This window comes from Strix uralensis, chromosome 5, assembly GCF_047716275.1.
Source record: "Strix uralensis isolate ZFMK-TIS-50842 chromosome 5, bStrUra1, whole genome shotgun sequence".
Classification (NCBI taxonomy): domain Eukaryota; kingdom Metazoa; phylum Chordata; class Aves; order Strigiformes; family Strigidae; genus Strix; species Strix uralensis.
Genome location: NC_133976.1, coordinates 57082401 through 57108783, shown reverse-complemented (window position 1 = coordinate 57108783; position 26383 = coordinate 57082401). Strand labels below are relative to the sequence as shown.

Genomic DNA, 26383 nt, shown 5'->3' with positions numbered 1-26383 from the left:
TTTTTTTTAGTCCACCTACTATAACCCATGCTGTTCCTCTCCTGGACTGTGGACCATGTGCTGTATCTTGCCTGAAAAGGTATTACAGGGGCATGTGGGGGGGATGTGGGGGACAAAAAGCATGCCCGTCCCTACACAACTCATGCAGCCTGCTTGGTTCATGGAGCAACACATTTTCTTTTCTGTTTTAAGAACATCTGAAAGGTTCCTCTGGGGAAAGGAGAGCTGACAACAGGTCGTAGCAGAGGCACTAGCTACGCACTGTGGTGCTAGATCAGTACTGTGCTGAAGCGAAGAATTTAATTTTCTTTGATCACAGCTGCGGTGGAGATTACATCTGTCCAGCCAAACACTGGGACTGGCTTTTTAAGTTGGTATCCCAAACAGCTTCCAGTCTGTGGTCTACACTGAGTCATGCAAACCCACAGGCAAGACAAGTCTCTGTCCTTGCTCAGTGTTGCCACTGAAACCCGCAGCACACACCACCCAGCCCAGCTGGCATTCTGCAACCTGCAAGACAAGATGAGCTAACCCACTTGTGCTCATCTGGAGTCACTAGGAGCCACCCTGCAGCTTCAGCTGCCCCGTACAAGGTGGAAGACAACGATGGAAGCAGCAGACGGGACTGGTATGAATGTCCTGCAGGACCGTGCTCAGGCAGCAGGACTTCCATCACTGCTTTTCTGGCAGTGGTGTGCAGATGGTGATGTTGGTGTAGGAGACAGGGGCCCCAAAGCAGCCAGCCCAGAGATGCCACTTCTCAACATGACTGGGGTGGGGGTGGAATGAATGCTGGAGGAGGTGGGGAGGAGAAGAGAAGCTGAATATAAATGGCCCCCCAAGTGACTCAAAGCAGGTACCTATGGCACCCTTGTTCTCTTGTGACTATTTTGAAGGGGAATTCAGGAATCTGGTCTCTGCATCCACCCTGTGATGATAAACTGTGCAATAAAACAAGTGCACTGTTTAAAAGCCAGGTTCTTCCTTGGATCATGCATTGTTCTGCCATGACAGAGGCTTCTAGGCCACACTCTGGTACTTGTGATGCTTTTTGTCAGGCACCTATATAGCCTTATGGACGTTTTTAATGTGTTCATACTGCTGAGGCGTGGGTGGGTGGGGGTGGCAGGAGAGTGAGACTAAAGCATTTCCCTTCCCTCTTAGACTCAGCGATTTTCTGATTACGGAAGCTCATAGGTGTTTTTCACACAATTCAGCTGGCTCCAGAGAATCAAGGGGAGAACAAGATTTATTATTCCAAAGCAATTCTTTGTCCAGCACTGGGATAGGGTAGGGAGTTAAAATCAGAAGGTTTAATTCCAGGATGATTTTGTGAGGTTTTCCCTCCTCCTTTTTCAATCAATAAGGTGTGAAGATTGGAGTGTGGCACTGAAAGGAACTCCCAGGCAATGACTCCCTGGAGAGCAGGGGTTTGGGAGCCACAGAACGGATATCTCGCCAGGCCTGTTGATTGAAAGCCAGGGCAGCCTAAGGCCTGAGGTGTGACCTGGGTCTAACAGCCTGTAACCACATTCACCAGCTGGGTTACAGCCGCCAGAAGTTAGACCCCAAAATCATGAGTTTAAAAATAAAGACTTCTGGTGCTCTTCTGTTTGCTCGCTGTTTTCTCAGTCTGAGCTTGTACTGAAGGATTTCAAGCCTTTTCTCTTTTCTCTTTCTCTTTTCTCACCTGGGCCCAGTTCCCTGGTGTCACCACAAACTATGAGAGAGAGCCCTTAACTGCTACATGGGAAAGCATATGTAAAAGGGTTTCTACCTTTAACTGCATATTATGTGCCAGGCCAGATGAGTGTTGTAGCATCTGGTCTTCTGCTATTACCTGGATTCACTGGTCCTCCAGGCTGCCCCTGCTGCTGGGGAAGGTGACCTGGCAGGACACTGTGATGCCCCACATCTTCCCAGGATTGCAGAGGAATCAAACAGGCAGCACAGCTCAGCACTCAAAAGCCAGATTTCTTGGAGGACTGGGACAGGCTAAGTACTTAAAACTGAGGTTTATCTCCTAGACAGTTAATTCTTCTCTGCCCTTTTCAGGACAGCCTTGGAATTGGGCATAGCTGTTGTTTTTAAAATCTGGACACAGTTTTTGTTTTACTTTTTTATTATTATTTGTATGTAGAGCTGTGTTGACATATACTTAGAGCCTAACTTAGTGTCTGTGCCCTTAACTGGGATGCTTGTTGGGTCTGGGGTGGGATTTTTTGTTCACCACAGGAACTGATGGCTATGGCTATTGCACAGTGTGATTTAATGGCAAGTTGCTGTAAGTACCTAAGACCATCAAGGTAACATTAAGGATGATCTGACAAGGCTTTTCTGTGAGTTCCGTAGCCCATGAGAACGAACTAGACAACAGCAACGGCTTAAATCTCCTCCCTCTGCGTGGGCACTTACAGAGTGCAGGGTGTGCCGCCGCTGGAGCAAACGCAGCCGGCACGCTGGCGGCGTCGCACTTGCGACGTTAAGATTCTGCCCGAGGATCCCGAATCACGGGATATTTAAAAAAAATACAAAATAATAACAACTGCGTACCCTGAGGGACGCTCCCCGCCTCACAGGCGGTGCCGGCCGCTGGGCGCCCCCGCGCGCCCTCCCCGGCTGCCAGTCCCTGAGGGAGCGGCGCCTCCCCCGTCCCGTCCCGTCCCGCCTGCACGCCGGGCCGGGCCGAGCGCACTCGGCCGCCGCTCCCGCCCACCCCCCGCTCTGGGAAAACCCCCGCCCTGAAGATTTTTTTCGTCGTTTTTCCGGGGGGTGTTGTGCAGTCGGTGCTTTCCTCGGTAAGCTGCAGCAGCGTAGGCCGCCATGAGCCCCGAGATACTCGGCCTGGGGCCAGGAGGCTCCGTTCTCTCAGGGGGCAGCCGGAAGCAGTGGCATGAAGACATTACTCAGGATCTCCGAAACCACCTTGTTCATAAATTGTGAGTAGCTGATACCAAAACAGTCTCCTGTTAGGTGAGTTGTTGCATTTGAGGTCTGTGTGTGGGGCAGGAGGAGGCCTGGCTTCCAAAACTGGGGGGCCAGGGAGGAAGTTTTATCAGGGTGTGTGAGAAGGGAAAGCAGAAACCTGGAAGCTGCGTTCTTGCTTTCCTGGTCGTTAATGGAGCTGCATCTGCTGGTTTGGGGCTGTTGCATTGGGAGTGTCCCACTCTGTCCTCAAGCCATCTCCCCGGGGCAGCGTCCCCCAGGAGCAGTAGCAGTGCTGCAGTCTGTGGGGAGATCTGCTTGCCGCTTTGCGTTCAGATCACCGGGGTTAGTGCTGATGTTCCCATCTGGGAACATCCTAATCACTTGTGTGCCTTATTTTTTTTTTCTTCCCCAGAGTCCAAGCCATATTTCCCACTCCTGACCCTGCAGCACTGAAGGATCGGCGTATGGAGAATCTGGTGGCGTATGCTCGGAAAGTGGAAGGAGATATGTACGAATCGGCAAACAGCAGGGTGAGATGCGATCCTCCGTCATCCAGTCACGTGTATCTCTGCCTTGATCCCATAGTGGCTGGGGAGGAAGGGGGGTGAAAGCACAGATGAGAGTCCCAGGCCGAGGAAGCGTGTGTTGAGGGGCTGCTGGATGGGGCCTGGGACTGCCTGTGTGTGTGTCACCTGTCGGGGTGTGTAGTTCTCCCAAAGAAGCACATGAGAAGAGAAATGTCTGGTGTTGGGCTAATGGTTGCCAGCAGTGCCCCGAGCAGTGCCCCTTTTTGCTCTCCTATCTGCCCGGCAGCCCCTGCAAAGGGGGAGCCGCCCCCACCCAAGCCGAAACGTGTTTTCCGTGCCTGGATCACTGTGACCTGTTGCCTTTTCTTAATGTGTGTGTCGTCATCTTTCCCGCCTTGTATTCCTCCCCAACAGGCAGAGTACTATCACTTGCTGGCGGAGAAGATCTATAAGATTCAGAAGGAGTTGGAGGAGAAACGAAGAACCAGGCTGCAGAAGCAAAACATGATCCCAAATGCTCCAGGCATGCCACAGGCTCCCATGAATCAAGGGCCCAACATGGGACAGCCGCAGCCAGGGATGTCTGCAAGTAAGAACAGTTGGGTTACTGACTACCTGGTGCAGGGAATCCTGTACTGTCATTGTCATCATCGTCAGGCTGGTGACCATTTCCCTCTTTTAATTTCACAGTTACCTTTGTAAAATTAGACTGCCAAAACTTAAGCAGCACACATTTTTTATTTTCTTCTGTTCACCTGTTGGTTTGCTGAGCTATTCTACCTTACTTTCCTTTTTCAAAGGCAGTATGGTGAATGTATGACCAAGGGTTACAAGTCTATAAACATTTTTTCTTCAAATGGCTGCCTTCTCCAGGGCTGATGACAGAAGTTAAACCCTTGCAATGCTTTTTTTTTTTTTTTCTTACGGTGTCAGCATAGGAGGTGAGAGGAGAAGCATTACTAAAGCTGTGTGCCAATTCCCAGTGCACTCAAGGATTTGGAAGCTGATCCTGTAACCAGAATGGCTGCCACTTGGTGCTGGAAGTGAAACTAGGCCCATGGACTGCCAGGATTCTTATGAGCTTTTGAAATGACAGAGAGTAGAACATTAAAAAGGAGGCTCTGGAGGAGCAGCAGATGAATTTATGAAGCCTGGGGACCTGGAGCATGAGCTCCCCACCTCAGCATGGGTGAGGGGACAGTCCCAGTAGACAGGCACAAAGAGCTAGTGTGCCAGTGCTCCTAAAGGAAGGTGTGGTGATGAGGGACAGAGCTGGTGCTGAAGTATAAGATGCTGCTCTAGCCACACAGCTTGGAGCTGGGCACCTGTATCTAGCTCTGAGAAGCAGCCTGGCCTCTGTCCTGCAGGAATAATCCCTCCCATTGCATCCTGGACTCCTGTGCTGTCATGGTTTGAGCCCAGAGGGCAACTGAGCACCACGCAGCAGTTCACTCACCCCTTCCCCCTCAGGAATGGGAAGGAGAAAATGAAACAAAAGGCTCGGGAATTGAGATAAGGACAGGGAGTGATGGCTCACCCATTACAGTCACAGGCAAAAGACAGGCTCCTTAGGAGAAGAAAAAAGAGAACATCACTTTAATTCAAACACTTAACAACAACAACGCTTAACAGACAGGAGTGGGACAGTGAGAAGTTTATCACATCTTAAAAACACCTCCCCCCACCCCTCCCTTCTTCCCTGGCTAAGTATCTCTACCTCCTCTCCCCCAGCAGCATAGGCGGGGTTATGGTCAGTCCCGCCGCTCCTTCCTCCTCACGGGGAGGACTCCTCTCATTCTTTCCTGCTCCAGCGTGGTTCCCCTCTCACGGGAGACAGTCTTCCATGAACTTTCTCTGGCATGAGTCCTTCCCATGGGATGCAGCCATTCCCGTGCTGCTCCAGCCTGGGTTATCCCTGCATGTTGCAGCCCTCCCAGCGCCGAACTACAACAGCAGGGCTGCTTCTTCCCACAGAGTCTCGGCCTCCTTTGGGTGCAGCTGCCTGCTCTGCTGTGGGGTCCTCCACAGGCGAATCTCTGCTCTTCTGGTGACCTCCATGGGTGGCAAGGGGGGCAGCAGGGGCAGCCATGCCATCTCACCATGGGATACAGGGGGGCTGCACTGGCACACACTGCCCCCCCCCCCCCCCCCCCGCTGCCGCCCTTCCTCCTTTTCTTACCCTGACCCTGGTGTTTGCACAGGTGTCCTCCTCACAACTCCTCCTCCCAGGTTTCCCTTCTTAAATACGTTAGCAGAGGCACAGCCACCGTTGCTAATTGGCTCGGCCTTGGCCAGAGGCGGGTCTGACTTGGAGCCAGGGAACCTTCAAGAAGCTTCTCACAGGGGCTACCACTGTAGCCCCCTCCCCCGCTACCAAAAACCTGCCACACAAACCCAGCACAACCTTTAATTCTGTATCTGTGTCTTTTCTGGAAGCAGCTTTGTTGTCTGTCACACAGTGCACTAGCAGTATTTGCAAGGGAATGACAGCCTTTATAATTAATTATCAACTACATTATTTAAATACTTTAAAAGCAATTTTCTGTTTCTAAACAGCGCTGGAGGATTGTTTGGAAAACCTGAACCTGGAGGACCCCTGACGCTACGGAAGTTTGCAGATCAGGTTGCACGCAGTAGGCTTTGCAAGCTCCCCGCCGCTGTCCCTCTGTAATTTGGCTGTGACCCCAATCGCTACCTAGGATTCTTAGCATGGTTCACAATGATGGCGACACTCCATTGTGTTTAGAGCGACAGGCTGGAGCTGCGTTTTAGCACTTTTGGATTGTCTGGAAGAGCAATCCATGTGTATCTGTAATGTAGGTAAGCCTTCGGACTGAACCTCTTCCATGCTGCCTTACTGTCCCTTGCAACTAAGGCCATACTATATCCACGAGAGAGGAACTGTGCGTGTGCTTAACGCATTACTTGTTTAGCTACTCACTACTCAGTCTGTACAGAGTAGGAAGGTTCAGGACAGGCTTTTCTTTTTTTCTTTTTACAATGTCAACACAATGAAGGTGATAAGGAAGTAAAAGGGATAGAATGGGAAATCGTTCACTAATTCCAGGGGACGTACCTTTTGCGTAGAAGAGAATCAATGCCGGAGACATAAGGAGCGACAGTTGCTTCCTGGCTGTTCTTGACAGTGAGCTGGGGTGAGGGCTGTTGCTACCAGTACTGCTAAGACCACACTACTTTTCCATGGGGGGAAAAAAAGCCAAAAGGTAGAGAAGTATTTGTGTTATGAAGAAGCTATGCTATAAATGTGTAGAGATTTTTAAACCAATTGCACAGCACACTGCAAGGCCTGTTTTGCATAGGTAATACTTTCTTTGCCAAATAAAACATCTATTTATGCCTGTGTCATGGATGAAAGTATTGACACGGTAATATTTAGTAAGAAATCTAGGTTTATTAATAACTAACAGCAATTTATTATTATAAAATAATTCAGAAATACTAAAAGAAAGAAAAGCGACTTATTCAGATTCTAAAATGACAAGATTCACACTAACTTACTTAACGGTACCTATATATATATATACATGCATGCACATAACAAAACGGACAAACATACAGAAACAAAGGTGTTTGGATTCAGTAGAATGAACACAGAACAGACATGCACACACAGAAACAAGGGTATGTACCCACACACACACACACAGAGTAAAGAGAAGCTAGCTCAAAGAAAATTTCCCTCTCGAGTTTAGAGCAAATACTCACAATGCCTTGGCATTCCTCAACGGGCGATAATTGAGACTCGAGCGGGGGACTTCGCCCTGGCCTTCCGTCTGGAGCAGACGACACCTTAAGGGTTTGGTACCTGAGAGGCGTCCCAGCTCAGGGGAGATGCTGGTCACAGGCCCACTGTGATCCAGGAGAGCTCAAAGGGTCTCCCTGGTGGTCGCCATTTATAGGGTCCAAGATAATTGACTTTTGTCAAATACCTTCTGGTGCCTTCCAGTAGTTATAAAAGAATTTGATTAATGTGCAACTCTGTTATTGTTCCCATTTGACCACATCCCAGGCACAGGTGTGCCAGGCCCTTAGGAGTTGATGGGCCGTTATAGCTGTTTCCCAGCAATCGGGAGGGGCAGGAGCCAGGCTCGTTAACATTATCAGTCCTTACCTCCACAGATTGGTGTATAGCTCGGGGGATGCGGGTGGAATCGCACCTAGCACCAAGCAGCTCAACAAAGGGGGGGGGGCGGTAAGAACTGCACCACCACAGCATGAAATCTCAGAAATTGATCATATGAGGACAGCGGGAGCAGCAGCAGTAACTCATGTGGGTTATTTACCGTGGGATTCTCAGACAGGGCAGAGCAGAGTGGGAGGGAAGAAGCGAGTTCTCTGCCCTCTGCACCCTGCTTGCCTGGCAGCACTTAACCAGCACCCAGTGACACGCTGGTGATGTCAGCGGTGCAGGACAGGGACAAAGGCATTGCTAGTGTGATGTTTGGTACCTGCCACGCTAAAGGCATTCCTCCCATCTAAAACCAAATCCTCACCCACTTACCAAGGTTTTTAGGAAACCGTGTGTGTCCTCTCTTATGTTTAAGATGTGCAGCTCCAGCTGTGCGTCTCTGCGGGGCTCACGTTGTTTCACGCACACCGTGTTGGCACCCACACGCTGATGGCTACTGGGCATCAAATCCGTCCATGGGGCTGAAGTGTTGGGTTTTGTTGGGGTTTTTTCGTTTGTTTTGTTGTTTACCTAAACTTCTGGGATTGAGAGCTAATCCAGAACTACAAGAACGGAGGGGGTGCGTCCACCGGGAGCGGGGAGCGGGGCCCGGCCTCTCCTCCTCCCCTGGGTGGGACCGCCGTGAGGCGCCATGGCCGCTCTGCACCGCCGCCGTGGCGGGAAAAGAACTACAGCTCCCGTCGTGCCCCGCGGGGAGAGCGGCGAGAACAAACTCCTCGCTGATTGGCTCTCTTTTCTCGGCTCCCGCCAATCAGATGCTCCGCTGAGGAGGGGACGTGCTCCTCGCGCGTGAGGCGGGCTAGCAGCGTCCCAGGAGCCATGGAACAGGATCGTGGGGAGGTGAGCGGCGACGCGCTGGGGCTCCTGCGGGCCCAGAGCCAGAGCCAGGGCCAGGGCCAGGGCCAGGGCCGAGGCTCCTCCGGCGCCGGGGCTCCTCCGGGACCGGGGCCGGAGGGAGGCTGGCCGCTCCCATAGCCGCGGAGCTGCCCGCAGAGTGCTGGGGAAAGCCCTGGGATCCTGGGCTGGGCCGCCCGCTGCCCTGAGGGAGGGCGAGAGGCCCAGGCTGTGTTAGCGGGGTGACGGCTGCGGTGTGGTACTGGGGGTAGCGGCTGCCCCTGGCCGGGAGGGGGCGAGGAGCGCTGGGCCGCCTCCTCCCGGCCGTCGTGTTGTGGTGGTGCCCGCTGTGGCCGTCAGCCCCGCCTCCGCGCTGCCGGGGGCCGGGCTAGTGCTGGAGGGGATGATGGGTCTGATTGGGGCCTCTGCCTCCCCCTTGTCTCTCTAAGCAAGATGCGAGTGGTGCTGTCCTTGCTTGTCAGCCCTGGGAACTTGTAGCATGTCCCAAGTTTCATTCGCGTTTCATGGAAGAGTAACGAGCCAAAGATAATCACTTTCTACGAGGAAGGAAGGTGTATCTGCCAGATAACGTTGAGAAAGAGATGAATGTGCTTTTTTTTGAGGAGTTCAGGCTTTCAGATGCCAGGAGTGCTGTCTGAAGATGTGGATCTGCAGGAGACCAGCTCTGTCTTCAGGGAACAACCTGGGTACCTTGGGTCTGTTTTGTGTGAAAGCCAGGGAGGATGTGGTGAGGCAGAAGTGAGTGATGTCTGATTTTACTGTTCATGTGTCTATAATAATACCCAGGAACCAGGGATCGGAGGGAATTTAGCACTGGAAGGTGATGGACTTGCTGCTGATCTTTTGTTGTTGCCTGCTTGGATGAACAATTGTATCCTGGTGCCTCGTGCGTGTGGCTCTTCCAGTCTACCTTTCTGTTCCATCATTCCCGGTGCTGATGATGACTCCTTGCTGCTCTTTCATGAGTTGCTAACACCTTTTCCCAGCTTAAACTGGAGTTCAGTTTAAGATTTTTTTTCTAGTCTGAGAAAGAGTCACTGGACTTCTGTACTCTTTCTTCAGTCGCTGCCTCTCTGCAATCTTGCTGTAACAGCAAGTACGAAGAGGTAGTGTAGATGTTTAGTTGTGGAGACATCTGGTTGTAGGCAAAAACTTCAACAAATGTTGTTCTGTCATCCTGCTGATGCAGCTTCTGAATGGAGGTCAGCTCTGGACTATGGAGTTCCCAAAGAACATGAACTTTCTCCAGAGTTGAGTTTGTCCTGCTGACATCCAGGCTGTACTGGTCTTGTGAGCTGTGGTGGCCAGAGTGTACAGCTTTGCACTCTGTGCTAGAAGTTTGCAGTGACTTTAATGTTGATGGTGTCTGCATTGCTGTGCTGTGCAACTATATTGGGAGAGACAGTGCCTGGGAAGATGCAGTCCCCTCTGTCTTCATCAGCATGGCAGTGTAGTTCCCTGTATTCTTTCCACATTCCTCCAAGTTTTTTGTATGTAGCTGCAGCTCTATGGCTGTCTGTTTTCTCTTGGGTAGCAGAATGCAGCCTGTGAAATGTCTGTAAAGAGACCTGTTGTGGTGGTAATAGCTTCCCTGCTAGGGATTCAGACTCCCTCCTTTGGGGTTGTTATGTGGACTCATTGCTCACCCCAAGGCCTCTGCCTGGTCCAAGAGGCCCCCCTGGCAACGAAGGCAGGTTTGTTGTGGAGTGTGGTGTAAAATGTCTGTTTCAAAGCAGACTGTCTCTTTTTTTCAGTCAGTGTCTACCTTGTGCCACAAAACTTCATCTTTGGAGCGGATGGAGGAGGAAGGCAATGAGGATGAGGAGGAGGAGGAGGATGAGTTGGACATCTTTGGGGGTTATGACAGCTTCCGGGGCTACAACAGCAGCATGGGCAGTGACAGCAGCTCCTGTCTGGATGAATCTAGTGATGATGAGGTGGCAGACCGGGAAGCTGGAGAGCTTCCAACATCTCCTGTGCCCCAGCTGTCCACAGGCCGGCTCACAGAGGACAGTGGCTCCGAGCCAGGTACTGCACTGCCTGCATGTTCTACCTAAAGCACATGTACGATGGAAAGAACAAGGGCTGGGGGAGCTGAAGGGTGTATGGTCTTTGATTATGCTTTGGGAACAGCAATGGATTGAGAGTGCATTTTCTGGGCTACATGGGGGAGCTGCTATTTGTAAAGAAGGTTACTTGGGCTCAGTTCTGTCCTTGTAGTGCATTGACCCTGCCAACTGCTTACATTTTTGTGCCTTCCTTCTCTCAGCTGTGTGCGAGATGTGTGGGATTGTGGGTACCAGGGAGGCTTTCTTCTCCAAGACCAAACGTTTCTGCAGTGTCTCCTGCTCCAGAAGCTACTCCTCAAACTCCAAGAAGGCCAGCATCCTGGCCAGACTGCAGGTGAGTCAAAACCCTTCCTTCTTCCCAGCAGATAGAGAAGGATGTGCCAGTGCACAGGAGTGGGTGGTTGCTCTGTAGTTAAAGATCAGACTGCCATTACCAGTGGCTTGTTCTTCCTGCCTGAAGTCCCCAGAGAATGCATGCCAGCTGAAAGGTAGTGCTCCCTAGAAGCTGAGGAAGGGCATATTGATATTTTACCTGCTGTTTCTTCTTGTTCCTGTGAGCGTTGGTAAAAATTGTAGTAACCTGAAAATTGCCCAAGGAAGAGAGGCATGCCCTGCTGGCCAGTTGCAGGGACTGGCTTCCTTTCCCGTGCCACTAATGTTCCTTCTTTTGTAGGGGAAGCCACCAACGAAGAAAGCTAAAGTTCTGCACAAGGCAGCCTGGTCGGCCAAGATCGGGGCCTTCCTCCATTCGCAGGGTACAGGGCAGCTGGCAGATGGGACACTGACAGGCCAAGATGGTGAGTGTAGGTGAGGGGTGAGGAGGTGCAGCTGCTGGATCCACAGCAGCTGGGGACACCTGGAGGGCTGTAAGCTCTACAGTCCTCTTTTTCACCTCTGGTACGCTGCCTTGTACTGAAACAATGTGTGTGGATTGCTCTGACACAGGCTAGCGGGACAGAGGGCATGTCTCTCTCCCTCTCTCTGCTGGTGCTAATGGAGCCCTAGTGGGTTCCTGCTCATCCACTATCGCAGCCTCGTCCTCACTCCTCATGCAACTTGACCTGGAGTGTAACCTCTGTAGTCAGTCGCATGAGGTGCTGACTCTTCTGCTGGCAAAACTGACTTAAATGTGTCCTGCTGCTCCCAGCCGTTTGCTGCCCCATTGCCTGTGGGGAGTTATATTTAACCCGAGTCACTCACTGGTCAGCTTGAGGAACAGCCAGTCACTGCAGCTGAAGGAGTAGAAGCTGGTGTTCGGGCAAAAGTGAGCCCCAGCGGAGACTGATGCTGGAGTAGAGCTGTAGCCTTGGATCAGGCATGACCGTGGGATTACTATCTCAGTGCTTCACTCTGATTTTCCCAACACCCTCTGGGGAAGCAAGTGCTGCTGATATGACCCTGCAGTGTCACCGCTGAGAGGCAAAGCTGCTAAGTGGTTTAGTGCTGACAGGATGCATTCTCCACTCTCTGTGGAGTGCTTGAGCCCTGGGCTGGATTTGACCCCTTTCCTTGCCCCTCCTGCCCCCTCCTTTTTCAAAAGCAAGTGACAGCAAGGGTTGATTAATAATATATTGTGCCTCTGGTGGGCCCTGGTCCCTGTGCACTCGTAGAATCTAGTTCCCCACCAGGGAAAATGCACTGGAATGCAGAGTCCCTGCGTGCTGGGGCAGAGGGCTCTGTCCCAGAGCAGGTGACAATGTGGCTGCAAGCTGTAGTCCAGAGGTAACTGAGTATTCTGTGCCTTTTCTATAATCTCACCTGATTTTCTGCTCTCATGTCTGCTTATAGCACTTGTCCTGGGCTTTGACTGGGGAAAGTACCTGCAGGAGCACGGCTTCAAGGCAGCTCCTGTCAGCTGCTTCAAACACGTGAGTTCTTTGCTGTGCCTCGCAGTGTGCGCAGGGCATGTTGTATTCATGGGGCCATGTACTCCTGTGACAAGTGGTGGGGAGAGGCCTGGGGAGCTGGTTATTGAGCCCTAGCTGATGCAAGGAAAGAAGTTGGGGCTTCTCACAGCTAAGAATGGGAGTCCCACAGAGGGACCAGGAGTTTTGGGGGAAGAAGCAGAGAGGGACTTGATAAAAGCACTGCTGGTGGTGATGGCCCAGTGCTGGCTGGGGACAGAATTAGTCATGACTGGGGGGGGGATAGCAGAAAGCTCCCGGTTGCTTTTGCAGTTTGTGTGGGTGAGCACAGCCCAGGGTGATGTGCAGGGAGGAACTCAGCTTATGTGGGCCTGGCAGTAGCTGTCCCTCCAGCCTGTGTGGTTCCTATCACACTGATTTGCAGTCCTTGTGGTAGCCAAGGCAGATAGGTGGAAAAATGGCAGTTCTTAGGTATTATAGCATGCCCAGCCTCTCTGTATATTAAAACTCATTTGTTATGTTCCTTTTGAGTTGTGATCTGTGATAACACTAACCAAATTTTATTTTTCTTGAGGAAGACATGGCAATTTGATGGTTAGGGATTTTGATACCGTAGAAGAACGAGAGCAGCTACTTTGGGATAATAGGACAGCTGGCAGTGAAACACTTAAGTGTTGCTATGCAATGTTCTGCCTTTTGGGATCCTCTGTGAACACCCCAGTGAGATACTGGGACAGTTCAGTTGCATTTCAAGCTGTTGGCGCATATATATATATATATATATGAAGGGTAAGGTATGCAAACCTGGGCCTAAGGAGAAAGTGTAATTGCCTAAAACATATCTCTGAGAGTTAGAACAAGGGCCTGAGCCCCGATCTAACTGTCAACATCCCTCTCCCAACATGGCTGCCTCAATCCTTCAGGTGCCACTCTTTGATCAGTGGGATGATGTGGTGAAAGGTATGAAAGTGGAAGTGCTGAACAATGATGCCGTGCTCCCCAGCCGTGTGTACTGGATTGCATCCGTCATCCAGACTGTAGGTATGTCTCCAGTGTAATTCCTGACAGCTGGGGATGGCTAACCTCTGAGGGAAGCTTTAGAGAGCAGAGTCTAGCTGGTCAAGCAAAACATCAGCTCTTTGGAGCTCTGCAGCTGCTGAGAGATTTTTGGAACAGGAAATACTACGGTGTAGGGGTGGGAGAAAACCAGTATCTGTTCCTCTTCTGGTTGCGGGGCTCTTTGCGAGGATGGTTCTGCCTCCAGAATGGCTGGAGAAGCTCTGATCACCTATGCAGAGCTCTGAAGGCCATGGTGTAGGGACTAAGTCTTTGGTGCCTGACAGGGAGAGGAGAAATTCTTGGTTTCTAATGCCTTTCTCTGGTTGTCTGCTCTATCCTGACAGGGTACAGGGCCCTTCTGCGATACGAGGGCTTTGAGAATGATGCTGGCCATGATTTCTGGTGCAATTTGGGCACAGTGGATATTCACCCCATTGGCTGGTGTGCCATCAACAGCAAAATCTTGGTACCACCACAAAGTGAGTGTGGGGCAAGAGGGGCCAGCATGTACCTGGGCATGGAGGAGCCTTGGTTTATGCCTAACACAGTGGGACAGGTGCTCCCACTGCATGTGGGACCACAGCTCCATTTGTGCTCTGAGTTACAAGGAATGGTTAATTCTTCAGGAAGCTGGAGACTGCTTGGACTGCTCCCTCTGCATCTCCCCTGTGGTTGACACTGGGGGTGCTGGATGCAGAGCTGGTGTCAGACCTATGGACAGAGGCTAATGCAGGTGGCTGTTCCTCCTTCTGACCCACATGGGGGCTAGGCTTAACTTGTGGGGGAACTCTTTGGTCCCACATCTTGGACAGTGTCTCTGGGGAGTGCAGTGGCTCCAGTCCCTGCTCAGCTAGCAGTTCAGAGAGGGATGCCAGTTTAGCAGAATTCTGGCAAGCTAAGATTTGCTTGGTATGGCTCACATGTTTTTGCTGTAATACCACTTCCACATCTAGATCAGTGGAGTTGGGTGTCTGTGTGGCCCAGGCAGTTCTGTAATGGTGATCCTTTGCAGCCAGTTGTGTGGGCAAGCTTGCAGAACAGGGTCTACGTGAGAGCAGGTACAGGATCTGAATGTGAAGAAGGCCTTTTAATGCAAATGGACTCTCAGAGAGGAAGAAAGGTGTAGTATGGTGCTGTAATTCCTGTGCTTTTTCCCTGTGTGTATGTAGCTATCCATGCCAAGTACACTGACTGGAGAAGTTACCTCATGAAAAAACTGGTGGGAGCCAGGACCATCCCTGTGGATTTCCACATCAAGGTAAATGTGGGAGGCTGTCATTTTATGTGTGGAAATGAAGCCAAAGCCAAGAGATATGCATGCAACACATCTCTTCTGGTTTTGATCTGTGCAACTCCTATGTGCCTGCTTGAAACTTGGGTAGGGTGGGGGCAGTGAGTGCTTCCCCATGCTCCTAAGATACCTGTCATGGTGCTGTGGGTAATGTCAGTCTCCATACCCTGTCAGCACAACTATTTCTTCTTTGGGCTTTAAAAGCTGTTGTCATGTAGTCTGCTGGAAAATACTGGGGGTGAGGTTTTCCCTTTTGTGGAAGGGAGAGGCCAATGCCGCTCCAACCTGGCCTTTCTCTGCCCTGTTTCTGTTGTCCGGGAATGGCTCTGAGAGTCAAAAACCTTTCCCTTAAGTGTTGGTAACACAACAGCTTGCAGGGAGTGAGAGTTTCATGTAGCCCACCCTGAGGTTAGACCTTGCTGGGGAAAAGAGGCTCTTCTGTGGCTGGCAGCTTTGGGAACTACAGATAAGAAAGATGGTCCTAGAGACTGCAGGCTGAAAGGCAGGTGATGGGTTTTCCTGTGTGCGAGGTAATTGGTGACACTGAGCTGGAGACCTTGATGTAGTTGCTATTTCCCTTGTTGCTTCTCAGAAAGGTGAGAGGATGTTCATAGCTGCTTGCTCCTGGGCCACAACTTGTAGCTGAAAGCTCATGCCATGGAAGGGAAGTGGTAGAGGGAGACACATGGTGTCAGTATCTTTCTCCCCTCTGCATCTCCATTCCCACCTAATGAACAGGAGGTGGAAAGGGAAGACATTACCTTAAAAGTTCTTCTGGATTCAGGTGTAGGCTGATTTGGGTGGCTGAGTCTGTTTTGAGCTGTGGTTCCTACTTGCTGCACACCATTCTGGGATCACAGTGCCAAAATGTCAGGTGTTCTGTAAACACCTCTGGGTATTTGTGGATGAGTAGGGCTAGGCTGTATCGGCAAACTGAAGGTTTCAAAAAAAAAACCCCAACCAAACCCAAAAAAAACCCCCCAACAAAACAGTTAGAAGGCAGCCAGTGACTCTTTATGTGCCTGTGCCTTTGGGTCAGTCTGCAGAGAAACTCTGGCATTGGAGGTGGAGTTGGCAGATCATGTTGCTCAACCTCTGATCAGAGTAAAAAGGTAAAAATAAGGGCCTGACCTCTTTTAAAGTCAACTGAAAATCCTGTTGCCCTTTGGGAAGCTACACCTCTAACTGCTGCCAGCCTTGAAACCCTTACAGTCTCTTTCATGACTGAAAAAGGTGCACAATTCCTCACTTGTTTTTTTGGTGAACAGAAGTGACATCTGTTTCTTGCACTCAGAACATTCACACAAGGTGCTGGCTGAGCAAACTGCTGGGCTGGAGTGGGGGTAGCACTTATGGGGCTCCAGGACAGGGGAGACTTAGGGTGCATGTGTCCAACCGTGCTGTCAAGCATGGGGCTGGCAGCTCCCTGTCCCCCTGCTGAACCCACTACCATGCATCCGTTCCCAGAGGTGTCTCCCAGCCAGACTTGGGCAGTGCAGGGGGTTGGCCAGCATGTCTGTGGGGAAAGCTCTTCTCTGAAGTGTTTGGAGAAGAAAAACACTGAGTGCAATTGATCTCACCTCTTCTGTTGGTTGTTGCCAGATGGCGGAGAGCATGAAGTACCCGTTCCGGCAGGGCATGCGCGTGGAGGTCGTGGATAAGATCTGTGTGTCCCGGACACGCATGGCAGTGGTGGACACTGTGATTGGGGGCAGACTGAGACTCCTCTATGAGGATGGCTACAGCGATGATGACTTCTGGTGCCACATGTGGAGTCCCCTCATCCATCCTGTAGGCTGGTCACGGAGAGTGGGCCACAGCATGAAGAGGGCAGGTAGGGATCAGGCCCCCACAGGCATCTTCTGATTTGCTATGAACTTTTTGGACCCTGCTGTTTACACCAATCCTGACATGCTGGGAGCCAGGCCGTTGCCCCAGGATCTGACAGATGAAGTCTAAGTAGTCACATGTCTGCTGTTTTTTCCCCTAGATAAATAAAAGCGCAGCGATCTGCTGCCACAGGTCAGGACAGGGGGACTGTAGGGTTTCTTACCCGAAGCGGGTAGTCTATCCCTGCAGTGTGAGAATGCAGTTTGCATCATCACAGATGTTTATAGTCTTTTTGAGTCTCATGATGATTTCTGTAAGACTGGATGCCATCAGGTTATGTTTTTCTGGACTTCACAGAGAGGAATTGTTGATCAGCTTAAACTGGCAGAAAAAACCAAGACTCAAGCCCTGCTGATCATTGTGATTGTGTCTCCCTTTCTTGCTGCCTCTCCCTGGTGATTACAGCTGTAGGTAGTGTTATCAGTAGTGCTCAGGAAGCTCAGCCATCTGCTTTTGAGCAGGCCCTGCTTCACAGCCCATGTTATGAGAAAGTGTAGAGGGACTGACCTGTTCTCATGGTCTTTGATCTAGGTCTTTTATAGCAGCTGAGCTCTCACCAGGGAATTAATAACTGCTGTGTTTTCTTACTGCAGTTGCTGCAGGTTTCTTACCTGTCTTTGTTTCTTCTATTCCTCACAGAAGAAAAACGAAGTGACATGGTAAACCATCCCACCTTCCGGAAGATTTACTGTGATGCTGTCCCCTATCTGTTTAAGAAGGTAGGACAAGTCTGCCTTTGTGTGTTGGCCACAGCAGAGGAAGCAATGATACTGCTTCCTTCTTTGGGCATATATGCTGCTGTGTGGGTTGTTGAGATTGGCTCATTTGTCTCTCTTGCAGCTATAGGGCAGTGGAGTGTTTGGGGTGTCAAGGCTGGGGTTGGGCAGGGGCAGGGCAAAATTGGAAGATTAAAGAACTAAAAGTAACAGATTGAGGGACTCCACTGAAGGTCAAGCTGTTGCTTGGAGCTTTGAGTTGGAGAGGAAAGATGATTGCATGGGAGAAACCAGTTCCAACAAGGAGCTGGACCATACTAGTAAGGACTGAGGTGAGAAGGAGGCTCGCTTTGCTGTGGAGCAGTGGCTGAGCCTGGCTCTCTGACTGACCCAGAGCCTTGGCAGGAGGTTGCTGACACAAACACAGCATCGGTTTGGCTGCCTCTTTGTATTTCTTGTAATATTTCTTCTATCCCCTCCCAACTTGGATTGAGCCAAGAAGCTCTAATCCTGTTTGCACTTGGCATACTTGGTGTCAGGGTGGGACTGTCCCATACCCCTAAAAGCACATGGTATACCAGAGTCTCCCTTAGGTACGAGCTGTCTATGCTGAAGGTGGATGGTTTGAGGAAGGCATGAAACTGGAGGCCATTGACCCCCTGAATCTGGGCAACATTTGTGTGGCCACTGTTTGCAAGGTAAGTTCAGTGTGTAGAAGTGGGTCTACTGTGAACCTGAGATAACCCAGTCTCTCCTCAGGTCTTTGCAAATGAATAAGACCAGGTAGGATTGTGCATGAGGGAGAGGAGAGGGCCGACAGCTGATGTGTGGAGGAAGTTGGGGCGTTGGAAGTTGGAGGTCTGAGAAGCTGATGAGACCCACAGTTGTCCATGTGTGCGTAAGCGGACAGCATGAAGATGAGCATGCTTGGTCTGCAAGCTAACTGTCCAGTGTGTGTGACTGACAGCCACCCTTCCTTCACCCTTGGGCATGCAGTAGGGAAGATTTGTTCCCCAGTTCTTGGTGTGCGTAGAGAGAGGCCTCTGTAGTGCTGCCTTGAGGAGAGAAAGGAGAGGGGAAGAGTTGTGACGTGACCTCTGTGTGGGGAATGGGGTGTACCTGTATGGGCAGCATTTACTGGTGTAGGAAGCTGAGGATGGACATGTCTCCTGCAGCCTCTCTTGATGAGGTGGGGTAATGAGTTCTACTCCCGTACTAGTGTTGGGAAGTAAATTGCTTGGCCAGGTTTCCTCAGTGAGGTGAGTTGCATGTCCTAAAGTATAGCGTCGACTTGAGCTTTTACTGCTCCCTCAAGAAGCTGTTTGCCCTCGTAGAACCCAAGCAGAGGACTTTGACACTTGGGGTTTGGCAGGAGCGTGCTAGGAAAGTTCTTTGTGTCTGTAAAATATTCCCTTCAGCCATTGCTTGGAAATGTGAAGCAGTTGGGGCAGACATGCTTGTCAGATTTGGTAGGCACCAATTACCAGTGAGTGACAGGATGGGACAAGTCTTGTTGCTGTAGGAAGTGGCAGGTCTGAAGGTGGTGCCTTTCCCTTCTGCCCAGTAACAAATGACCTGGCTGGTGTAGACGGTCTCTGGGCTGCCAATAAAGTCTGTTTCTGAGGGAGAACAGAGCTCCTGACCGTTTATGGCTGAGTCCTTTTCACAGGACTATTAGTGTTGTTCCCAGTCCTGCAGAAATTGCTGCTTTGGGGATTAGCTTGTGTTGTCTAACATACCAGGAGAAGCTACTACCTGTCCTGAAGCATATAACATTGCATTTTACTATCTAGTGGCAACTGTGATCCATCTGTGGGGACTCTTGAGGGGGATCCTTTGAGAGGAGAGGCTTTAGAGCAAGTGAAGCTCTACACTCATTCACTTCACTCCCATCTCAGGTCCTCTTGGACGGGTATCTCATGATCAGCATTGATGGAACCATGTCTGATGATGGCTCTGACTGGTTCTGCTATCATGCCTCCTCGCACGCCATCTTCCCTGTCAACTTCTGTCAGAAGAACAGCATTGAACTGACCCCTCCAAAAGGTGAGATTTGGACTCTGCCCTGGAGTACAAACCTGCATGCAGAATCTGCTGGGCGTTGCTTTTCTGAGAGATGTCAGGTTCAGATCAAGCAAAATCACAAGGTCCCAATCTGCCTGTTTTTCAGGGAGATAGGGCTGGTTCAGAGAGCCAGTCGATTTGAGCTCTGCCTGTATACCAAGTCTTGGTACTTTGTGGAAGGAAGTGACATCTCCAGAGGGCTTTATTGTCATGGTGGTTAGCTCCTGGTGGATCAGTGGGAGAGGAGTACACTCCTCAAACTGAACAGAATCAAAGGTTTGAAGGACAAGGAGGATGGGAAGGAATAAGTAGAGCCATTGCTGCGTGACTCAGTACTTAAAAGTGGTCAGAGTCACCTCTGTTCTTGTATGAATAAATCTGAGACCAATATTTCTGCAAGATCCTGAGAGGCAATCACCATTGGAATGTTTTTACTGCCTCATCTGGCCATACCCAAAAAGGCCTGCTCTGAATTTCTGTGTTGCAGCACCTCTGTGCAGTGCTATTCTGTCTTCCTTTGATGTTCCTGCCGGTGGGAGAAAGACTGGTCTTAGTGGTGTGTTTTGAATATAATTCTTCTGCCTGCTGCTTCTCCTCATCTTTCTCTGTGGTCTGGATATATGACTAACATGGATGATCAGAGTTGCAGCTTCTGTATTTGCCCTCTGGAGGGGGTGCTGGACTGCCATGGAATCTGTGCACTAGATTTATGGCCAAGATCAGGCTGTACATGCTGGTTCATGCAATTACTTTGCAACCAGTTGCTATGCTTCCTTCTTGCCTATTCTGCCTTTTCCCCCAGCTCGTCTACGCAGTGACTGCCTTTTTCCCCTCTTACTGTTTCTTCCTGCTGCAGGGCATGATGCAAAGATCTTCAACTGGGAAAGTTACCTGGAAGAGACTAAAGCAAGACCTGTTCCAGCACGGCTCTTCAACACAGTGAGTGCTGCCAGGAAGAAGAGATGTGTAGGGGTGCTTACAGTCAGCAAAGAGGAGCACAAGAGCCCTGGCTGTCACAGAGTGGTTGAGGTGGAAGGGACCTCTGGAGGTCATCTTGTCCAACACCCCTGCTCAAGTACAGTCACCTATAGCAGGTTGCCCAGGACCATGTCCAGATGGCTTTTGAATATCTCCATGGATGGAGACTCTACAAGCCCCCTGGGCAACATGTGCCAGTGCTCAGTTGCTCTCGCAGTAAAAAGTGGTTCATGATGTTCAGAGGGAACCTCCTGTGTTTCAGTTTGTGCCCATTGCCTCTGGTCTTATCCCTGAGCACCACTGAGAAGAGTCTGGCTCCATCTTTGCACCCTCCCTTCAGACATTTATACACATTGATAAGATCCCCCCCAGCCTTCTCTTTTCTGGGCTGAACAGCCCCAGCTCTCTCAGCCTCTCTTTATATAAAAGATGCTCCAGTCCCCTCCTCATCTTCATGGCCCTTTGCTAGACTCTGCCAGTATGTCCATGTCTCTCCTGTACTGGGGAGCCCAGAAATGGACATGGCACTCCAGGTGTGGCCTCACCAGAGCTGAGTGGAGGGGAGGGATCACCTCCCTTGCTCTGCTGGGAATGTTCCTCCTAATGCAGCCCAGGTCACCATTAGCTGCCTTTGTCCCAAGGGCACATGGCTGGCTCATGTTCAACTTGGTGTCCACCGGGATCCCTAGGTCCTTTTCTGCCAAGCTGCTTTCCAGCCACTCGGCCTCCAACATGTGCTGGTGCCTGGACTTGTTCCTTCTCAGGTGCAGGACTTTACACTTCCTTTTGTTGAACTGCATGAGATTCCTGCCAGACCATTTCTCCACCTTGTTGAGGTTCCTCTGGATGGCAACACAACCCTCTATATATCAGTCTCTCCTCAGTTTTGTACCACCAGCAAATTTGCTGAGTTTGACGTGACACTGTCACGTTATCCAGATAATTAACAAAGATGTTGAACAGGATTGGATCCAGTATTGACCCCTGGGGTACACCACTAATTACTGGCCTTCAGCTAGACTTCATGCCTCTGGGCCCAGCCACTCAGCCAGTTTTCAGTCCACCTTGCTGTCTCCTCATCCAGCCTATACTTGCATCAGCTCCTCTATGAGGCTCTTATAAGAGACATTGTCAAAAGCCTTCCTGAAGTCAGGATAGACAATATCCAGTGTCTCTACTGGGCTGCTCTTTGCTGTCAGCACTTCTAAGGAGACCCCAAGGCACAGGAGTATGTATTCTCTAAGTAAAGGCCCTTTTTGGCTAGTCAGGACAAGCAGCATCATGCCCTTGTGGATGTAATGGTATCTTGGTCCCTCTGAGTGTGACCTGTGATCCTCTAGTGTTTCCAGGAGCCTCAGGCTCCTGGTGGGTTCTGCCTGTGGACGTGTGGGTGGAGGGGGTCTGCTTTGCATCAGCAACACTGCTGCAGCACCTGGGCCTGTGCTGGTCTTTCTGATTTCCCAGGGCTATCTCAGGCTAACAGGTTTGATCTGGTGTCCCTTAACTGCTGCCTGCTGCTCCCCTAGGTCAGGATCATGTTTCCAAAGGCTGGGCTGAGATTCCTTAAGGACACAGCTCACCCTGAATCTGGTCATGTGTACCCCCTTCTGGTATCTGCCTGGCTGGTTCTGTTGCGTGTCTGTGGGCTTGTTCTCTCTCTGCTTGCTTTAAGCTGGAGACAAGCCTGTTCTAGGGTGCTGGTGGCCAGATGTGGGTTTGGACTGGGTACAATGGCCTTGGGTTTTCTTTTCTTTTCTTCTGCACCCAGGACTGCCCAAACCATGGCTTCAAGGCAGGCATGAAGGTGGAAGCAGTGGACCTGATGGAGCCCCGACTCATCTGCGTGGCCACAGTGAAACGTGTAGTCCACCGTCTCCTTAGCATCCATTTTGATGGCTGGGACAATGAGTATGACCAGTGGGTGGACTGTGAGTCTCCAGACATTTATCCTGTGGGGTGGTGCGAGCTGACAGGCTACCAGCTTCAACCACCTGTTGTTCCAGGTGAGTAAAGATTTTACTGTGGTTTCTAATGCTAGAGGCAAAGGTTTCCTTCCTCCTGCTCTGTGAGTGGCTCCTCCTTTTTTTGGGCCTTGTAGGGAGGAGAAAATTGCCTCCTTGATTTGCGCTGGCTACCATAGGTCCTCCTCTGCTGCCACACATTCTAGCAGCTGGCAGAGGGAGGAGGAGTCTGTGGTGGGAGAAAACAGCCTGAGATTTGAGGTTGGCTCTGTTTTCCCTCTGTTCCCCCACCTGCATACCAACAGAGAATTGCTCCTGATGAAGTCGGGCAGAGTTCCAGGCGGTCCTGTCCCTGCACAGCTCCCTTTTACTAAGCGTACCTACAACCTCAGCCAGGTAGCAGGGGGAGCTTGGCCCCTGCTCCCTTTTCTCATCAATTCACTGACTCTGTCTGTAAAAGGCAAGAGCATCCCTCTCAAGAGTTTATTCCTTCCCTTGTCACAGGGAGGCCACTGCCTCACCTTTGCAGATGTTTTCCTTCTTGTCCCAAGCTACGAATCTTGTTTCTTTACTGCCCCTGCCAAATCTCTACTGGGCCTCTCTCCCCTATGCTGCCCCAGTCTGCCGCCCTGGGCCCTCGCCTGGAAGCACAGGCAGCAACTGCGCTAGAGCCTTGCTTTCCCCTCAGCTGGTTGTCTTGGGAAGAGGGCGTTGGCTCGGGGGGACGGGTATATCTTGTTTCTCGCTTATGTCACTTCATCCCAGTTACCTACTGGTTATGGGACTTGGCTTTCGTTTCCCTCTCGTCTCCATGACAGAGCCCACAACTCCAGTGAAGGCCAAGGAGGTGCCCAAGAAGAAGAGGAAACCCTATGGAAAGAAGAGTGAGTGATGTTTGATTAGCGCCCTCCCGCTCGCTCGCAGGCTGGGCCCAGTTAGAGGAACTCTGTCCATGTCCCATCAGAGCAGGAGAGAGAGGCTTTGTCTTATTGTGGATGCCCTCAGTCACCTGTGGGTTTGACAACACAGCTTCATCTTTCTTAACTGCCCTATTACCTGAAAGAGCAGAGCTCTGTGTGTGGGAAGGATCTGTTTTGTAGTCTGTTTTCTGTTGGCCAGGGTATAGATGGCACTTGCTTCCAGCTGTGAGGTTGTGTTACTTACCCTATTGTGTCCATGGTCAGAGGGGGATTGTCTGTTGCAGCTGGAGGGTAGCTGGAGAGCAACCCTGCCTGCTTTGTGCTGAGGGAAAGAAGGCCTTAAGATGGCTGAAGAGGCCAGTAGTGGGGCTGGACCATGTTATTGTTCCATTTTGTCATTGTCGTCATTGTTGCAGTAGCTGTGGCAAATCATGTGTAGACAAGCAAGAAATTCCTTTCTGGGGGGTGGAGAGGAAGGGACATCTAAAGAATATAAAGACGTTCAACCTAAATAAAACGTCAACTAGAAATGAAAACATTAATGCTACAATGTCCGTGCCTTGCAGCCAACATGCCCATTGCCTAGGACTAGACCCAGACAGGTAAGCAAACCTGACTCCAGACTGATTTCAACAGGACCTGCTCCTTGGAAGTTAAGCACGTGCTGAAGTGCCTTGCCTTTAATGAAGGAGAACACGGAGGGGCATATTTTGAGATGACTATAGAGTTTTTCTCCAGTAGGCCATTTCTGTTGAGTTACCACTTGGCAGCTAATGACCGTGTAGCTTGCTGGTCAGTTGTGCTGGTCCCTGGCCTGTGGTTTCTCAGTGGAGCAGGGTTGCTGATTTTTCTAGGCGAAAAGAAACACACTTTCCCCCATGCTCTGTTATCTCTTTGTTAAGGAAAAAAGTTACCTGCCAAAACCTGCAACATGAAACAGACTGTCAAGAAGCCTACCCTGAAGACAAAACGAGAAGCAAAAGCTGCCAGCAAGGCTTTGCCAGAGCCAGCACCTGATGAGAGTAAGGCAGTGAATTAATCTAACCAGCAGCCACATGCAACTCTAATATGCCCTGCATGCCACTGGCCCCCCGCCCCTGAGGCCTGGGCTGCCTCTTGGCACGGGTCACGGGTGCCCCCAGGCAGGGAAAGGCAGCACTGTGACAAATGTCCTTCCCCACTCCTCCAGAGACAGAGAGAGTGGATGAAAGCCTTTGCCTGCTTTTCCTGGGAAGGTTTATCTCCTGAGAAGGTTTGGTGGCACCAGGGTAGATAGCTTGATACTGCTGATGCCTGCTGAGGGTCTGCCTGCCCGACCGAGCAGCCTGGTTCTGCGAGGTCAGGGAGGAGAGATGAGATGGACATGTCGGAGGTGTGCTGTCACATCCCAGGCCCCATAAGGCTGCCGCAGCATGTGAACACAGCCCATTGTGCTGAGCACCAAGAGGTGTGGTGACCAGAAGAGCATCTGACAGCTGGGTCACCTGCTAACCCTGGGTGAGGTGCTTTGTGCACGTGGGGGTGGAGCTTCATGAAGGTCCCTGTTGCTCCCAGAGGTTTCATTTCCCCTGTGGGAATCCAGGCAGGTAAGAACGGACCGCACTACCTTTTCCTGCGTTGGCCCTAGGAGAAGTTGTTCTTGGGAGCAGGCAGCTCAGTGTTGCCAGGGTTTAATCCCATCCTGATCACTGCTGTGACCATGGATAGATCTGTGCTGGCAAGACAGGGCTGCTTGTGCTAAGGGACCCTCAAGGAGGGGGCTGGGAACATGGGGCATTTTGAGTGTCTGCATGAACAGAGCTACTTGTGGGGTGCTGCATGTAGAGCCAAGCAGCATGGGTTGATTTTACTTATGTATTTTTCCCTCCCTCTTTCTGTCTGTTGCTAGTCATTGCAGTGCAGGTGAAAGAAGAAACCATTGACCCCTCGGTAGAGTTTGGAACCACAGAGCTTCCTGTTCCCATCAGCAGCATTAAGCAGGAGGTCTCAGACTGATCCTGGAGTATCCCCCAGCTGCCCACAGCAGCCTGCGCTTCACCTTGTGGCTCTCTGGAGAAGGCCCTAGCAGAGGAAAGCAGAAGACTAAAGGGGCCTTCCCTTCCCTTTTTGAGGCAGACCACCCTGCAGCGTCACAAGTCTGCTTTCCTGGTATGCAAGAAAATTTCCCCCAGACTTGTCATTTTAAGCCCTGGGAAACAGACTCCAGAAAGGCCGCAGGCGTGCTGAGGAGCATGACCAGGGTGGCTGCTGGGGTTGTGTGTGCCAGACTTTGAAGGCACCTTTCTGAGAAGGAGCTCCCAATGGGGAAGGAGGCTGCCAGAGCACGAAGGGGCAGTTTGGGTTCTCGGCTGTGGCTGGTGGTGGCGAGCTGCAGTCTGAGATGATGTGTGCAGGTCACATGCGTCAGGAAATTGCCTGCCCTCGTAGGACATTGGTGCCGTGCTCCCTGGTCTAGGCCCTGCAACCCCAAAGAAAGTCAGGACAGGAAGGGTGAAAAGTGAAAATCAAAAAGGGGTGATGATGTCTCTTGAGGGAGCAAGAGACCTTTTTGAGTGTCATCACTTCCTGCTTTTGAACCCAGAACTGCAGAGGAGTTTGAATTTTTAATTTTTTAGGAGTCCTACTGTAAATTTGATTTATGTACCCTAAAGCCCTGTGAATTAAACTTGAAGAAGCCAAAAGCTTGTGAATTGCTTTCTGGGTCACCAAAATACCAGGGTTAGCCAAGACAGGGAGGAGAAGAGAACTGTAAGTGGATAGGTGTAAGTAAACAGTGTTTTGGGGTGTTTTGGGTTTGGGGTTTTCTTCTGAGGCATACAACAGGGTTTCTTTGGGCACTCACCACTATCTGCTTGCCAGTTCTGCATAAGGGTTGAGTATCACAAGAGCACATTAGATAACTTAAGGCAGGGGATGCCATTTGCTCTTTTCCCCCAGACTGGCCATCAAAGTTCAGGACAGAAATCAGAAAGGTCTGTATGGCAACAGTGATGAGAAACAGTTTAAATCTCCTGTAACAGGTTCCTGTGAACTTTCTGCAGGTGAGGAAG

The 26383-nt window shown here is 50.9% G+C and overlaps 2 protein-coding genes across 4 annotated transcripts; both read left to right on the top strand.

Moving 5' to 3' along the window:
• The first annotated feature begins 2614 nt into the window (after positions 1–2614).
• Positions 2615–6816, top strand: LOC141944467 (histone acetyltransferase p300-like). The gene is made up of 4 exons (XM_074871068.1): positions 2615–2939; positions 3341–3458; positions 3870–4044; positions 6012–6816. Exons 1-4 carry the CDS (start codon positions 2824–2826, stop codon positions 6053–6055), a joined length of 453 nt encoding a protein of 150 aa, XP_074727169.1. The 5' UTR covers positions 2615–2823; the 3' UTR covers positions 6056–6816.
• Positions 6817–8416: 1600 nt separating this feature from the next.
• Positions 8417–26014, top strand: L3MBTL2 (L3MBTL histone methyl-lysine binding protein 2). 3 transcript variants are annotated; one of them, XM_074871061.1, is made up of 17 exons: positions 8417–8505; positions 10275–10548; positions 10790–10923; positions 11263–11386; positions 12378–12457; positions 13378–13495; positions 13858–13992; positions 14683–14771; positions 16407–16638; positions 17334–17413; positions 18004–18108; positions 19309–19456; positions 20331–20413; positions 22221–22455; positions 23232–23297; positions 24236–24355; positions 25222–26014. In XM_074871061.1, exons 1-17 carry the CDS (start codon positions 8485–8487, stop codon positions 25326–25328), a joined length of 2151 nt encoding a protein of 716 aa, XP_074727162.1. In that variant the 5' UTR covers positions 8417–8484; the 3' UTR covers positions 25329–26014. The 3 variants fall into 3 exon arrangements, with proteins under 3 accessions (XP_074727162.1, XP_074727161.1, XP_074727160.1); XM_074871059.1 differs by lacking the exon at positions 8417–8505 and adding an exon at positions 8570–9258; XM_074871060.1 differs by lacking the exons at positions 8417–8505; positions 23232–23297 and adding an exon at positions 8569–9258.
• The last annotated feature ends 369 nt before the right edge of the window (positions 26015–26383 follow it).

Excerpts from the sequence above, each read along its gene's own strand:
- L3MBTL2 (XM_074871059.1), top strand. The coding sequence starts at position 9,106 with ATGTGCTTTTTTTTGAGGAGTTCAGGCTTTCAGATGCCAGGAGTGCTG. Across the intron at positions 13,496-13,857 it reads ATCCGTCATCCAGACTGTAG|GGTACAGGGCCCTTCTGCGA; the intron begins GTATGTCTCCAG and ends CTATCCTGACAG. Across the intron at positions 24,356-25,221 it reads AGAGCCAGCACCTGATGAGA|TCATTGCAGTGCAGGTGAAA; the intron begins GTAAGGCAGTGA and ends GTCTGTTGCTAG.
- LOC141944467 (XM_074871068.1), top strand. The coding sequence starts at position 2,824 with ATGAGCCCCGAGATACTCGGCCTGGGGCCAGGAGGCTCCGTTCTCTCA. Across the intron at positions 2,940-3,340 it reads AACCACCTTGTTCATAAATT|AGTCCAAGCCATATTTCCCA; the intron begins GTGAGTAGCTGA and ends TTTCTTCCCCAG. Across the intron at positions 4,045-6,011 it reads GCAGCCAGGGATGTCTGCAA|CGCTGGAGGATTGTTTGGAA; the intron begins GTAAGAACAGTT and ends GTTTCTAAACAG.